Here is a 16,512-nt window from a genome sequence, read left to right on the forward strand (position 1 = left end):
AGGTGGGCCTCATGAACTTCATGGTCTGCCAAGCTGAAGTGGGTCCTGCTGGGGCTCTGTCTGTACTTCCAACCTCATGGAAAGTAAGATATCCATCTTCAGGAAGTCATTTTTTGTGGCTCAGCTGGAAGCCTGCTTCTCCCTCCGCTGCTCCCCTTGTAGTCCCCACCCCCCCCCGCTACCCTCCTCCCGCTGTTCCCTCTCTCACTCTCTAATAAATAAATAAATAAATAATCTTTAAAAAATAAATAAATAAAAAATAATAAGTAGGGGCGCCTGGGTGGCTCAGTGGGTTAAAGCCTCTGCTTTCGGCAGAGGTTGTGATCTCAGGGTCCTGGGATCGAGCATCAGGCTCTCTGCTCACCAGGAAGCCTGCTTCCCCCTCTCTTCTCTGCCTGCCTCTCTGCCTACTTGTGATCTCTGGCTGTCAAATAAATAAATAAAATCTTAAAAAAAGAATAAATAAAAAATTTAAAAAGATGAAAAAGTCTTTAAAAAAAAAAGGAAGTTATTTTTCTTTTCTGATGCTTTCTGGGATCTGTCATGTTAAAAAGAGTAAAAGGTGGAGGGATTGGTGAAATAGATATAGGGAATTAAGAGGCACTTCCAGTTATAAAATACATCTAAGTCAAACGAAGATGAAAAGTACAGCATGGGGAGTACAGTCAATAACCTTGTTAACAACATATATGGTGACAGATGGTGACTACACTTGTGGGGAGCAATGCATAATGTACAGAATGGCTGAATCACTCTACCGTACACCTGAAATTAATATAACATTGTATCTCAATTATACTTCAACAATTTCTTCTTAATTTTTTTTTTTAAGTAAGCTCCAGGCCCAGCCTAGAACCCAAGGCAGGGCTTGAACTCACAGCCCTGAGATCAAGACCTGAGCTGAGATCAAGAGTTGAATCCAACTGTGCCTGGGTGGCTCAGCAGCTTAAAGCCTCTGCCTTTGGCTCAGGTTATGGTGGCGTCCTGGGATTGAGCCCCACATCCAGCTCTCTGTTCAGCAGGGAACCTGCTTCCCTTCCTCTCTCTCGGCCTGCCTCTCTGTCTACTTGTGATCTCTGTCAAATAAATAAATAAAATCTTAAAAAAAAAAAAAAGAGTTGGATGCTTAATCAACTAATACACCCAAGTGCCCCCAATAACAACTTTTTAAAGGATTAGGGAGGAAAAAAGATAGACATGGATAACAGGCAAAGAAGAGCCAACTAGCACTTAATTGGAATCCCTGGAGGAACAAAAACAATGAAATATAATAGCTATTAAAGATATAATTCAGGGGACGCCTGGGTTGCTCAGTTGGTTAAGCATCTGCCTTCAGCTCAGGTCATGATCTCGGGGTCCTGGGATGGAGATCTGAGTCGGGCTCCCTGCTCATTGGGGGAGTCTGCCTCTCCTCCTCCCTCCCCACTGCTTATATTCTCTCTCTCTTTCAATTAAACAAATAAGATCTTTAAAATAAAATAAAATAAATATTTTAAAAAACCAAGGCTGGCCCAGATGAATTCAATGGTAATTCTACCAAACCTTTAAGAAAGAAAATATACCAATTCTCTAAAACCTCTTCCATAAGATAGAAGCAGAGGGACTACTTCCTAACCCATTCTAGAGGAGAGCATTATCCCAATACCGAAACCAGACAATATTATAGGAAAAGAAAGTTACAGACCAATATTGCTCATGAGCATAGATATAAAAGTCCTTAACAAAATAGAATCCAACAATGTATGAAAGGAATTACATGCCATGACTGACCAAGTGGCATTATCCCAGGTGTGCAAGGCTGGTTCAACATCTGAAAGATACTTAATGTAATCCATCACATCAACAGACTAAAGAAGAAAAATAATATGATCATAAAATAGATGCAGAAAAGGCATTTGACAAAATCCAACACCCATTTATGATAAAAGCTCCCAGCAAGTTAGGAATAAAGGGGAATTTCCTCAACGTAATACAGAATATCTACAAAAATCTGCAGTCAACATCACAGTCCACGGCAAGAAACTAGAAGCTTCCCCATTAAGATCAGGAACAAGAAAAGGACGTCCCATCTCACCACTCCTTTTCAACACTGCACTGGAAGTGTTACTTACTCGGTAAGACAAGAAAAGGAAATAAATCTATCTACACTGGGAAGGAAAAATAAAACCGTATCTGTTCGCAGATGACACGACTGGCCATGTGGAAAATATGAAGGATTCAGAAGAAGAAAAAAAACCTGTTGGAATGAATAAATGCCCACAGCAAGGTTGCAGGATATAGGATTAATACTCAAAGGTCGCTCACTTTCCTCTTTACCAACAATGAACAAATGGAACTGAAATGAAAAAAATATTGCTGTTTATGTAGGTATCATTAACACCCCCCAAATGAAACTTGGGTGTAAACTTAACAAAATAGGTGCAAGATCTCTATGAGGAAAACCACAAAACTCTGATGGAAGAAAGCAAAAGAGAACAGCATAAGTGGAGGGTATTATTCCCTGTTCACGGATCAGAAGCCCCAGTAGTGTCAAAATGCCAGTTCTTCCCAACTTGATCCATTTGATCTACAGATTTAATGTGATCCCAGTCAAATTCCCAACAAGTTATATTGTGGATCTGACAAGTGGATTCCGAAGTTTATATGTAGAGGCAAAAGACCCAGGGTGGCCAATTCATTACTGAAGAAGAAGAACAAAGTTAGAGAACTGACACTACCTGCCGTTAAGACTGAATACTACAGGGGTGCCTGGGTGGCTCAGTGGGTTAAAGCCTCTGCCTTTGGCTCAGGTCATGATCCCGGGATCCTGAGATGGAGCCCCACATCAGACTTTTTACTCAGCAGGGAGCCTGCTTCCTCCTCTCTCTCTCTGCCTGCCTCTCTGCCTATTTTGTGATCTCTGTCTGTCAAATAAATAAACAAAATCTTTAAAAAAGACTACTACTTAAAGCTACAGTAATCAAGACAGTGTGTTACAAGCGAAAGAACAGAGAAATAGATCAATGGAACCGAAGAGAGAACCCAGAAATAAAGCCCCATAAATACTGTCAACTGGTCTTTGACAAAGCAGCAAAAGCAATCCAGTGGAGCAAATACATAGTCTTTTCAACAAATGATGCCGGAATAACTGGACGTCACATGCAAAAAAAAAAAAAATCAGTGTAGACACAGAACTTATACTTCTCACAAAAATTAACTCAGATGGATTGTAGACCATTTTGTCTAAATGTAAAACAAAAAATGATAAAACACTGGGAGATAACATAAGAGAAAATCCTTTGGATGTTTAAAGCACTTTGGATCAATTTAGTGATGCTTAATCCATGCCGCTTTGCAGGCGTCTGTGGCCCACTGTCTCCTCGACTCTTGGGGGCACCTCACACCCTAAGAGCACCTAGGCAGGTTTGATAAACCTGATGTAAGCCTAAGAATTTGTGGCAGAAACCTGGCTCAGAGCTGCTGGGGCAAAAGTGTGAATATATGGAAATGGCAAAGGGTGAGCTCACAAGGTTAAGGGAACCCATGTACTAACCGGGCATCTGGAACAGAAACCAGGAGCTCAGCGGTCCCAGGGCAGGTACTCAGTCTCTGCCATTCTCTGCACACCCATTTTTCTACACCTGACAGGAACCAAAGCTTCCAGCCCCACGTAACCCTAATTTCCCACAGCTTCCAGGGGAGCAGGGTCTCGCCCTCTTCCTCAAGCCTGGTTAGAAAAACAGGCAGAAAGGTTTCAGAGCAGTCAAGCTTGGGTTCTTCAAAGCCAGAGGGGACTGTTCTTTTTTTTTTTTTTTTTAAAGATTTTATTTATTTATTTGACAGAGAGAGAGATTACAAGTAGGCAGAGAGGCAGGCAGACAGAGAGAGGAGGAAGCAGGCTCCCTGCTGAGCAGAGAGCCCGATGCGGGACTCGATCCCAGGACCCTGAGATCATGACCTGAGCCGAAGGCAGCGGCTTAACCCACTGAGCCACCCAGGCGCCCTTTTTTTTTTTTAATTTATTTGACACAGAGAGAGATCACAAGTAGGCAGGGGTGGGGGGAAGCAGGCTCCCTGCTGAGCAGAGAGCCCAATGCAGGGCTCTATCCCAGGACCCTAAAATCATGACCTGAGCTGAAGCAGAGGCTTAACCCACTTAACCCACTTAACCACCCACATAACCCAGAAGGGCCTATTCTTGTGAGAACACGGGCACTCCACCAGGAGCACTAACCTGAGTGAAGGAAGGGGCAGCCTTAGAGAGAGGACTGTATGGATCAGGGGTGTCTCACTAGGGATCTGAGGGACATTTCCAGAGGCATGACTTGCCACACACAGAGTAAGGTCTCTCTAAGTCTTCAAAGTCAGAGGGTGATTTGTGACACCCTATGATGTAGAAGGTCTCAATGGTGATGGTGGAAAACATGGCACGGCTGGTGGCATTGGCGGCAGACTCAGAAAAGCAAAACCCCGATCATAAGTGCTGCCTCAGAGTAGGTGTGGGTGGGTCCTTCCTGGGTGCCAAAGGGCAACGGATACTTGGCAAGCATGATGGGGCCAAAACCTGAACCCTGACCACCTAGGAGGCTCATTTCTCCTGTGCAAGAAAGTCACACCTCACAGTTAACATTCAGATCATGAAAACAGATGTGAACGGGGGTCTTTCCAAAAGAATTATTTTAAACCACCACTAGGAGCTGCTGATTAAAGACTCTTTTTTTTTTTTTTAAGATTTTTTATTTATTTGTTTGACAGAGATCACAAGTAGGCAGAGAGGCAGGCAGAGAGAGAGAGAAGGGGAAGCAGACTCCCTGCTGAGCAGAGAGCCCCATGTGGGGCTCGGGCCCAGGACCATGGGATCATGACTTGAGCTGAAGGCAGAGGCTTTAAACCACTGAGCCACTCAGGCGCCCCTGATTAAAGACTCTTAATAGGTGTTTGGTGCCCCACGCACATCCCTTTGGGCCTGACCATTGTGCCGCCAGGCCCAGCTCCACACTGCCCTTTTCTGGGGACAGAAGGAGCCAGGGAATTTGCCCTAGGACCAACTCACAACCACTGACTGAAAGGAATGGCAGACAAACATTCACAGCCCCTCACCCCTCTTGTGAGGTCATTCAGAAGTGACTATTGTGTTACAGATCTCCAGAGGCACGAAGCTCCCTACCCACCCTTGATAATGTACTTGTATGGGCTGCCTCCCCTTCCAGTCCTTCCTGGGATCACCTCCCACATAAACTACTTGTACTTAATCCTTATCTCAGGCTCTGCTTCTCAGAGATCCACACCAACCCACCACATTTCGGTAGAGAAAACAAGTGCTACCATCCAAAGGAGGCACATAAGGAGACAGGGGTGATGTGGGGTCACAAGAGGTAGAAACCTTCCAAGATGCTTCTTGGGGTCCTCTCTGACCACAAAGGCTCAGATACCCAGCTCAGGGCCATACAAGAAAGCAAGTACTCATCATAGCAAACATGCATTAGCCAAATTTACAGAAATGGGAGCATGAAATCACACAGTGCTTTTAACTCAAAATGAGAAAGACAACTTCATCCTGGCTAGACCTCTTGCACCCACCTGATGGTACCTTCTCTCTCTACAGACAAGGAAACCTATGATTATCTCAAGGTTGCCTGGTGGGCAAGGGCTGGGCCCAAAATGAGCTACAGAATCCCCCTGCTAAGTGAATGACACATTTGGGAACTGTGGTGGGACTGGACACCAAACAAGTGCTCACTGACAAAATCCTTATTTTTTTAAAAAAGATTTTATTAATTTGACAGAGCATGACAGCAAGAGAGGGAACACAAGCAAGGGGTAGTGGGAGAGGGAGAGCAGGCTTCGTGCTGAGCAGGAAACGGGATGTGGGGCTCCACCCCAGGATCATGACCTGGGCTGAAGGCAGACGCTTAATGACTGAGCCACCCAGGTGCCCCCAAAATCCTTACTGATAATGTTGCCTAAGTGGGTGCAAAGGCAGCAGCCAGCTCCCCGACCCTGGGAGTCTCAGATTCCCTTTGGGTTGCAATGACTGACTGTGGGTTTAGAATGAGAAAGTGGACTGAGTTCTGTTCTTTATGCTCTAACACTAGCAACTGGTGGACTGTTTGGGGGGCTGGCTGCCAGAGATGGGAGAAACTGGGGTCAAGGACAGGTAGGGCTGGCCCACTGCAGCAGTATGAATAAGTTACATGGCAACACCAGGCACAGGATGTTCTGGGATTCCTCCCTACCGTCCTTTGGCCAGCCCCCTCTTCAGTCCACTGTTATGGACAGTGTGTGCTGTCCACTTATCCTGTGTGTGGTACCACGCCAGAGCTGGGGGCAGGCTGTGAAGGAGGCCAATGCCAAGCTTCACCTGGCTGTGTGTCCACCCATCCCTGTCCTCCCTCCTTGCCCTCTCGGGCAGTCCCATCCCAGTGAGGGATCAGCGGGGCCACGCAGCACTGAATTCCTTCTCCAGACCCTGGACAAACTGGTCGTTGAGAAAGAGCAGTTGACCATGCGGCAGGAAGCGGGCGAGGATGCCCTCGATGCGATCAGCCCGAAGCAGGAGGTTGGTGCTGGGGGTCAGCAGCCGGAGGTGGTCGAGAAGGAGGCGTGCCAGCAGCCGGAGTGTGCCCTCAGCCAGCAGCAAGTTCTCGTGGGCATCCAGCACCAGGGCAAATCCTAATGAGAGCACACCCAGCCATACCACTGTCCGAGGCTCCTGAAAAGGGTCCCCTGCTGCCAGGCGGAAGGCCCCGAGGGGGGCCTCATGCAGGGGCACTGGCTCATCTGATGACTGAGGCTGCAGGTCCATGGGGGTCCGGCCAGATGCCTGCTGCTGCAGCCGGCACATGGAGTCCACCTGCCTGCGGAGAGTGGGTGGGTCACTGACTTCTGTCATCCTTATCACCACCCTGAGAACTGAGAACTGCTATTAACTCCGTATCTCAGATTTAGAAACTGAGCCCCAGAGAGACTAAATGACCTGCTGAAGACCACAGAGCCACAGAGCAGGAAGCATGAGCCATGACAGGAATCCAGGCTCCTGCCTCCAGGCCCTGAACCATTTCATTCCATGTGTTCAAGAGAAGGCAGGTTTTGAACACAGCCCCTTGGGCCAGGAAAGGGCATCAGGGGAAAAAGACCCTGCCCCCACCAGCTTCACAGAGGGCTCCTTAACATAAAGAAATGCAAGACTTGGGTTGCCTGGGTGGCTCAGTTGGTTAAGCATCTGCCTTTGGCTCAGGTCATGATCCCTGGGTCCTGGGATCGAGTCCTACATCAGACTCCTTGCTCAGTAGGGAGCCTGTTTCTCCCTCTCCCTATGCCTGCAGCTTCTCCTGCTTGTTCTCTTTCTCAAATAAATAAATAAAATCTTTTTAAAAAAAAGCAAGCCACGGGCGCCTGGGTGGCTCAGTGGGTTAAGCCGCTGCCTTCGGCTCAGGTCATGATCTCAGAGTCCTGGGATCGAGTCCCGCATCGGGCTCTCTGCTCAGCAGAGAGCCTGCTTCCCTCTTTCTCTCTCTGCCTGCCTTTCCATCTACTTGTGATTTCTCTCTGTCATATAAATAAATAAAATCTTAAAAAAAAAAAAAATAAAAAAAAAATAAAAAAAAGCAAGCCATGAGAAGTTGAAGTCATGTTCAACTGCACCGTCCAATCTCTCTACCCCTGTCCTACCCTGCAACCCTCTCCAAACAAAAAAGAAAGACCTCTCACGTGAACATTTAGGCTTTAGAAATCACACTCTGATCCCTTCTGAATCACCTTCTGCATTTGGGCTGTGCACAAGCTGGTTTTAAAGGCCTTTGGTTTTCTGTGCCACGGGAGGCGGGGGTGGAAGCCCAGAGAAAAAAAGGGATGGCAAAGGCTAGCAAAGAGCTGCCCCAGAATGTTAACCCCCCCACACACCCCACACACCCCCCCCACCACAGAATGCAGAAAGGCAAAGGATTCTGGCACTTGCTGGCTCCATCTTGGTCTGGGATGGGAAAGGCCAGGGAAAACCACCACATCTGGAACAGTTTCCTAAATGTGCTCAGTGGATCCCAGGCTTTCAGGAGGCTCTGGGATAAGAGTTCCTAGGTACCACATTCTCTCTCCTCCTTAGGGATTCATAAAACCTACACATACACTAATCGTTCTGAAAAGTCCTGCACTGCAAAGCATGTTTAATCCGTTCCAAAGTCTGCCTGCCATGTTCTAGCTGCATAACCTTGGGCTGGCTAAGTTCCTGTGCCTCCTGAGAGGTGGGGATAATAACCATATCTATCTCAGTGGACTGTTACAAGAATTAATGAGTTCATATACATGAAATGCTCCGAACACTTAGCACATACGTACAAGCTCAATTAAGGCGAGCTATAATGGTAATGATGATGATGATAGCATTATTATTTCTTTAACTCCTTTTCATAAAATACTTGTGAACAACCATGGGTGACTTTTGGAAACAGTACTCAAACTTTCTGCTTCTTAGTCTGATTCTCTGTACCCTCCCAGAAAACCTATCACAATCAGGCATGTGTTCAATGAAGGCCTGCATTACCTGGCCACAGCCAAAATCTGCTCCTTTCGGAGGAGCCTGTCCCTCTCAGCACCACGTGGTCGTGGGTCATCCAGTGAGTTCTCAGCACCAAAGACGCAGGAGTAGAGCACTCGGCAAAGGCCCGTGTCCTGGGCCTGTGGAGCCCGCAAGGTGTGGATGAGGAAAGCATGGACCATGGCTCCAGGGTGGACACTACAGGGAAGCCAGAGACCTTGGTGAGTGTGAAAGCCCAGCAGCGCAGGCAACCACAAAACGGGTCTCGGAGCATGTGTGGAGGCTGCTGTGACTGGTCATGGGTCCTCCTCCGCCAACCAAGAGGCACTCCCTACCTCTGAATAATGGCGTCTGGTCAGCAGCACTTCTGTCCACCAAAGAGTCAACTGGTGAAGAAATCTCAGACAACCCCAAACCGGGCTCTACAAAATAAATGGCCAGGAATCTTCAAAAGTGTCAAAGTCATGAGAGTCAAGGGACGCTGGGGAGCTGCTCCAGAGGAAACTTAAGGAGACAGGGCAGCTGAACACACCAGGCCGTGTGGTCCCCAGCCAAAAAGGGTCGTTTCAACATACAGCATTATTAGGACAACTGGAAACAGCTTAAATAATACTCTTGATCAGTGTTACCTGATTCTGGATGTAGGAGAATGTGCTCGTTTTTAGAAAATACACACTGAAGTACCACTAAATACAGAGGTTAAACGGCACCGTAGAGGCAGCCAACTTTATTGTCAAAAGGTGTACGGTAGTCTTTGTAAGAAAACTCCTGAAATCTTCTACAAGTTTCGGAGTACTTAAAAATAAAGTCGACTAAATAATGGCACTACTTGGGGCACCTGGGTGGCTCAGTGGGTTAAGCCGCTGCCTTTGGCTCGGGTCATGATCTCAGGGTCCTAGGATCGAGTCCCGCATCGCATCGGGCTCCCTGCTCAGCGGGGAGCCTGCTTCCCTCTCTCTCTCTCTGCCTGCCTCTCTGTCTACCGTGATCTCTCTCTCTCTGTCAAATAAATAAATAAAATCTTTAAATAATAATAATAATAATGGCACTACTAATAATAGCAGCGTCTGGCTGACTCAGTGGCCAGCCCGAGGTTGGGAAGGCAGCCGGCACACAGGAAGCTGGTATCTTGATCTCTAATTTAGGGTAAGTAGATCGTCCGTTTAAATTGGTCAAGCAAGAAGTTTCGCGAAGGCACTTTGAAAACTGCAGCCCGCTCACCCGCGAGTACCTCCGGTGACCCCCACCCCAGCCTCATGAAGAGCACGTCATCAGTCTTCGCCACCGTGTCCCCCCAAGTCACAGCGAAATGGTAGCGACCAAACCCTCACGTCACTGTCTCGCGCAAGCCTGCGGCGCAGTGCATTTCGGGAGTTGTAGTTCCTTGCTCCTGTCAAACAGCCCTAAGAGGAGCACCCCAACCGAGTGTACTGCCCCTTCAGCCTTGGAGCCGCTGTCCTCCGGGCCTCAACTCACCCTTCCTTCCTTGCCCGCGGACTTCTACTCAGAGGCCGCTCCACTCCGCAGCAGGAGAGCAATGGCGGCTGCGCGGCCCCTGAACGCCTGCGTACACCGGTCGCGGGCGCGCACACGAGCTGACGCGCGCGGGAGGGGGGCGGGGCGAGGCCCCCCCCAAGTCAGGTGGGGTTCCCACGTCAGGTGTACTGTTCCGGGAATGGGCAGGGGTGGTGTTCTGACACCTGGACGCTCCCCCACGGCTTTCGCCCTCGGACCAAAGACCCCTTGCTTCGAACTCCCAGCGGGACCCTCGCGGGTTATCTCCAGACCGGGTATTGGTGGAGTCCCGCTGCGAGGCCTGGAGTAGCCGAGCCCCAGGCCTCCGCGAGGGGGCGCAGCGTCCCGGAGCGTGAACCTTCCGGAAAAGGCCCGGTGGCCACATCGTCGCGGGCGGGCGCGGGTCGGTCCTCTGCGGTCCCTGCCAGCCTTGTGAGGCTCGTGGGGCCTAAATAAAGGTGCGGGGCCGGTTCTCGAACTGGCCTATATGCGTGGGAGTCACTGGGGTGCCCGTTAAAACGCAGATTCCTAGGCTTTCTTCGTGGAAATTGTGACTTTAGGAGAAAGATGCATGTTTACGCTGTCGGTGGGGGAGGGTTTGGGCTTGTGGATTTCCGCAGCGGGTTAAGACCAGAGTTCGTTTTGGAATAGAACGATTTAAATTTGTCCCCACCCTGTCACCAGCGGTGTGAATCACTTCATTGGGCCCCAGTGAAGAAGCCCCCGTAGGGTTTAGTAGGCTTACCAGTTTATCTTCATATTCCCACCACTAACAAGGTGACCCATCTTTGAAGGAGGTCATCAAAGTAAGGAGACTTACTTCACACTGAAAGGGGCACTGTCAGCCACCAGCCTCTAGGGACAAACGGTGGAATAAAAGCCCTACCCAGAGGTGTTTGGGGCCCTGCTAGGTCTGTCCTGAGCCTCACTGCCTAGCCTGGGTCACGCACCTACACACTCTTTTAGCTACTATGGCCATGTGAAGGGCTCAAGACCCCGTGGTCCATGCCTCAGAGCCTCCACACCGGCTGTTCCCTCAGCCTGGAATGCCCTTTCTTCCCCTTCTTTTGCCCTTCCAGATGTGCTCAGACCAAAAGAGGGGCGGCCGCCTTGCCTGGACTGTCCATTAGCATTCAGTTGCCCCTTTGCACCCATTGTTGAGGGTCTGTCTGTGATGGTGACGTCTCCCAGGGGGCATACCCGGGCTAAGGTACTCACCCATTCTCCCCAGGGCCATGCACACTCCTTGGTGACTGAAGAAATGAAAGGCAGGGCAGCCCAGGCAGGGACCCTGGAGTCAGGACCCTCCAAGGGCAGGGGATTCCTGGCCCCTCTGGCCATAGAACGTGGGTGGGGGAAAGTAAGGAAAGCTAGAGGAAGTGCCCAGGGTGTGTGGGCATTTTGGCCACAGGTACAAGCCATAAATTGTAGATGGACGGGCAGACCCAGAGATGATGTGGGGACCCAGTCACAAGGCTGGGGGTCATGGTGGCTCAGTTCCTGGCTCCCGGACCCTATCACCCTTAGCCAGAACCCATGTCTGCTAGCTGATTACAGCAGAAAGCTGGCAGAGGGCTCTGGTTGCTTGGGGCCACCTAGCATCTGGAACACAGTATTCTAGCCTCTATCCACTCTGGGCAGTGAATCCACTCCAAGTCCCAGGCCACCAAGGGGCTGGCTGGCCTTGTGTGAAGTATGTGAAGGAGACAGCAGTGAGAAGCTGCCTGAGCCACTACGGTGGAGGGCTGTGAAAGACCCAGATGGGGGTGGTGTCCTGATAAGGAGGAGAGAGGAGTCAGGTGCCATTGCCAACTTTTTGCAGCCTTCAGCCAACCTGTGCCTTCCGGGTCAAAACCCTGGAAGCTGAGGACAGCGAGGCAGGAAGGAGCCTGAGTTCCCCAAGATGCTGCAGGGCCTTCCTGCTGAGGGAAGAGCACACATATTGATTTTGCTAAACAGCTGTGTGGGGTTGATGTTATTTACAGTCTAATTCATTCCTAAGTGAGGCAGCATGTGAAGAGGTCAGGGTGTTGCCTGGCCTAAGGTAGGCACTCAGTAAATCTATAAATGTTGACAACTGTTAATACAGAGGCAGGATTGGAAGAGGTGTCAGAGAGGTGTGGATCATCACTGGAAAGCAAGTAGGACTTTCTGGTCTGATGAGAGTCAGAAGCAGAGAGTTGGACGGGCTGAACTTTCTAGTGCTTCTTGGAGTTGTAAGACCTGCCTTGAAGACCAAATGGAACAGCCTGAGTGGGATGGAGGTAGCATGTGTCGCACGTTCGTGTGTGTGAGGTCTTCATAGTGATTACCCTACAGATCATGGCTGGGCCAGGCATAGTAAGTACAGATATGGGCTTGTGGGATATGGGCAGAGAAAGAGAGAGAGAGGTAGAGACAGAAACTGGGTAGAGAAGGAAGAAAAGTAAAATTAGACAAAGCACTACAAAAAAATTAGAGGAACTTCAAGGAAGCAGGTTGCTGGATTTAAGACCTGGCCCACCTGTCTAGAAGTGGCTGGAGACCACACTTCCTATCTTTTCCCCTCCCCTCCCTCTGGCTGTGGGCAGAGTTGCCCATCACCCCTCTCCCCAGCCCTGCTATTCTCCATGGACCTCTGAATTGGGGTGGGGGGGCTGGTATGCCTACAGCCTTTTGCATTGGCCCCCTCCCCAGACTCCTACCCTCCACTACTGTCTGCCCCACGTCAGGGCGAGGCCTACCCCTCAGTGCCCCTTTTCCAGTACCCCTTGGTGCCCACCACTGCGATGTCTGCACAGTGACTTAAACTGATTCAATTTGCAAAGCAGTTTCCATTCCCCACCTACCCAAACCACAGCATTGTCGTGAAACACTGGTGAGCAGGCTGGCTTGGGAAGTTCTGCTGCTGCTCCTAGACATCAGGACCAACTCCCTGGTCTTACTTACACACCTCCAGGGATGGGGAGCTCACTCCTTAGAGACAGCCCCATTGGTTTTTGACAGCTGGAAACCCTTACCGATGATCTTGAGTCCTCAGGCTAGACTAGCAGAGCAGCCACCTACTTCTGGATGTGGGGAGGGCAGTTGGGTGGAATCTGCCAGCCCCAGGCAGTGGATTTTTTTAACGACTCCCTGATTAAGAAGTCTAGCTGTTTCTTGAAGAGTAGAGTAGCAAACTAAGAAGAAGGAATCTGCCTTTTCGAGAATCCAGGCAGGCTGAGATTAAATTGATAAGGTTGCCCTAGAACCAAGGGGACGAAAGTCAGGCAAGCATTGTCCCTTCATCCCCCTGCTCCTCCCTAGATCACCTCAGAGATGGCATTGCCCTGTGCAGGCGGCCTCCCACTGGACACGCAGATGGCTTCCTCCTCTCTCTCCACCACATCCCCTTCCACAGCTTCTTAACTGCTACCTGGACTGGTGCAGTAGGTTACCAGCCTACACACAACACCTGGGCTTTTCTGCAACCCCTCACCAACCTGACTGCTCTTGCCCATGTGCGGAATGGAAAGAAACTCTCAGCCTAGACCCCTCTCTTTTAATTGTCTTCAGGCTCCTCCTTTTTACCTGTCTGATCTTGTAATCTTGTAATCTTCACACTGCCCTAAATCATAACAGCCCTAGCAGACTCTTGTAGGGCATTTGCTGTAGACAAGACTCTGTTCTGAGTGCTTTACATATACTAACTCTATTGATCCAATCCAAAACCATTTGAAGGAGGGTCTTTACAATTCCCTTTTTTTTTTAGATGTGGAAGTTAAGACATGGGAGATCAAGTAACTTTCCTGAAGTGAACACATGTGCTAAGGGAAGTGTGCATGTCAAGAGATTTCAGCCTGCCCCCTTCCTTCCCCTGGTGTGTCCCCTTCTCCCCTGTCACCTCATAGTCCCCCTAGGGGCTGGCTCAGCCCCTGCTCCCAGCTCCAGAAGGCCATAAGCCTCCTCAACCCCAGCCCTGCTTACCTTGTACAACCCAACCCTGGGAGCTCCATCTCACCCTCAGGGAGCCCTGGGCCCCATGGAAGCCATCTTGGCTGGGCTCCAAGAGGATGAGGCCATGTGTGATTCGTCCTTTCAAACAGCCACGTTTCCTGAAGGGCTGACAGCCAGAAGGCCCCACGAGGCAGCTCAAGCCCAGCCACGTGAGGCTCCCTCCCCTCCCGCTGCCCGGGGCCTGGCCGCTGACTCAGCCTGGCTGCTGCTGGCCGGTGCAACCACTCCCTCCCAGGGGCGTCTGCTGGTGCAGGCAAGGTGGGGCAGACTCAGCCCTTGCCTCATACCCCCTGGCACCCCACAAATTCCTGTGTGGGTTGGGTGGGAATGCTTCTTACCTTCTGTCCCATAACCAACTGTCTTCTTTGAACAATCGGCTGTGAACAAGTCCACATCCTGCGGCATTCTCTCAAGGCATGACTTTCCTGGCCATAGACCAGCAACTTCTCCATCATTACTCAACTTCCCTCTCCTGATTGTTTCCAGATTCCACAAGGCCGGGACCTCCTGTCTAAACATTCCTCCTTTCTGCACCTACGGTTTTCTTGCCTCTGGAAAGTGGGTGCCTTTGTGCTCAGTTCCAAGGTTGAGGACTTTTTAGAAATCCCAAGTTTTCTAGAAGGCTGTGGATGGACTCAAGCCAATGACATACAGCCAATTAACTCCAAGGAGTCACTTTTCAAAGAATCTGACCTGCAGAAAAACTAAAGACTAATATTCCCATATAGGAGAGTTAGAAAAGAAGCTGGGTTTAAAATGCTTGAGCCCTTGCCACTATCACACCAGCGTGGGTGGGTTCAGCACTGCAGAGAAGTCTTTGCTATATACAACAATCAGATTTTCCTCAGATTTTCCGGCTAAGAGAGAGACATTGAAATTGACCTATTTTGCTGAGCAAATGGAGCAACAGAACTCTCAGATTCTGCTGGTGGGAAGAACGGTATAGCAACCACGTGGAAAGTGCTAATGCTGAAGGAACACACTGCAACCCAGCAGTTCCACTCCAGTTCCAATCCATTCGGGATTATATCATGCGGAATAACCTATCAAGGGGAGAATGGAAGTGTTCTATATCCTGACTGTGGTGCTGGGTACACAACGGCATGCATTTATCAGAACTCACAGAACAGAACTGTACACTCAAATGGGTGAATTGGGCTGCATGTAAATGATATCTTAATTTTTTTTTTAAGTGAAAACTGGAAGAAAAAAATGTAGGATGAATAATTCAATTTAGGAGGAGACCCATATGATGGAATACTATACAGCAAGGAACAGGGACAGACCACCCCCCGCTAAAGGAAACAAATGAATCTCAAAATCATGCTGAAGGAAGCCAGACATAAGGGATGCCTGGGTGGCTCAGTCAGTTAAGCTTCTGCCTTTGGTGCTCAGGTCACAATCCCAGGGTCCTGGGACTGAGTCCTGCATCAGGATCCCCTGCTCAGAGGGGAGTCTGCTTCTCCCTCTGCCTGTCTCCCCCCTCCTGCTTGTGCGTGTGCGCATGTGTGCTCTTTGACAGATAAATACAATCTTTAAAAAAGAATAAAATAATGGAAAATTTTTAAAAAATTGTTATTACAAGGGATCTAGTGAGCAATTCAGATGATGCCCAGACCCCACCAGTGCCCACTGACTTGGCCAGCTCCCTGCCTGTGCCTGGCCCCACAAAGCCCTTTACTCACAGAAGCAAGCTGCACACGGCTGCTCCAGGGCTGGAATTTCTGCCCCGCCCTGGCCCAAGCAAAACAACCTTTAAAACTGGCCAGCAGCCCAGGTTTTTAAACAGCTTCCTTGCCAGATCTGCTCCCCTTTATGAGCACCCAGGAAGAAAGTTACAGCTTCTCTGGCTGGGGGGAGAGGAGGAACTGGAACATCTCTACCCCATCCCCTGAACTTCCCAGGTAGATGGGGTCCTGGCCTGAGCTGGAGGGGCAAACCTCTGGAACTCCCTTCCCCAGGCTCAAGCCTACTCCCCACGGGGTATAGGCCAGCACCAGGACCTTCTCTGGGGAAAGTTTTGTTTCCTGGTTAACCAAGGCCCTCTCCCTGCCTCTTCCTCCTCTTCTGCAAAATGAGCTATATACCAACCTTGTAAGCTTAAGAAACAATATGCAAGTGTCTAGAACAGTCTAAAGGTCTTGTGACCACAGCTGTGCTTCGGATGGTGGGACAGATGTAGCCTCAGATGTCAGCACCTGGCACACAGCCTGGGCCTTGTTAAACTCTCAGCACCCATTGCTCCCTCTTCCCCACGTGGCCTGCTCCTAACCCACGGAGTGGAAATTTGACACCCAGAGCAGAAGTCAGGCAGCCTGATCCCACCCCCTTGGCTGGGACGGTGGCAGGAGGTGAAGAGTGGGAGAATCCTAGGCAGCTGAAATGCCTGCTCTGCTTGTATCTGCTGTGTGACTTGGGGGCAAGCATATGCCCTTTCTGGGCATCCAGCAGCCTTCCTCCTTTGTATAATCAGGAAGGATGGAATGGAGCTTCCCAAGACCACCTAAGCA

General features: G+C 49.7%; 1 protein-coding gene across 6 annotated transcripts; it reads right to left on the reverse strand.

Annotated features, from left to right (window-relative positions):
• Positions 1–5,774: 5,774 nt before the first annotated feature.
• AP5S1 (adaptor related protein complex 5 subunit sigma 1) lies at positions 5,775–14,495 on the reverse strand. Of its 6 annotated transcripts, none has more exons than XM_013046040.2 (4): positions 14,341–14,495; positions 8,848–8,934; positions 8,519–8,710; positions 5,776–6,836 (listed from the first exon to the last, which is right to left on the reverse strand). In XM_013046040.2, the coding sequence occupies exons 3-4, from the start codon at positions 8,692–8,694 to the stop codon at positions 6,410–6,412; spliced, it is 603 nt and encodes a 200-aa protein (XP_012901494.1). In that variant the 5' UTR covers positions 8,695–8,710; positions 8,848–8,934; positions 14,341–14,495; the 3' UTR covers positions 5,776–6,409. The 6 variants fall into 6 exon arrangements, with proteins under 6 accessions (XP_012901496.1, XP_004772900.1, XP_012901494.1 ...); XM_045086044.1 differs by lacking the exon at positions 14,341–14,495 and adding an exon at positions 13,973–14,137; XM_004772841.3 differs by lacking the exon at positions 14,341–14,495 and adding an exon at positions 9,989–10,125.
• Positions 14,496–16,512: the final 2,017 nt, after the last annotated feature.

This window comes from Mustela putorius, unplaced genomic scaffold (assembly GCF_011764305.1).
Source record: "Mustela putorius furo isolate JIRA1106 unplaced genomic scaffold, ASM1176430v1.1 tig00000874_pilon_pilon_pilon, whole genome shotgun sequence".
NCBI lineage: Eukaryota > Metazoa > Chordata > Mammalia > Carnivora > Mustelidae > Mustela > Mustela putorius.

Coding starts and splice junctions, on each gene's coding strand:
- AP5S1 (XM_013046042.2), bottom strand. CDS start 8,694: ATGGTCCATGCTTTCCTCATCCACACCTTGCGGGCTCCACAGGCCCAG. Junction 6,837..8,518: donor CAGATTTTGGCTGTGGCCAG/GTAATGCAGGCC, acceptor CACTCTCCGCAG/GCAGGTGGACTCCATGTGCC.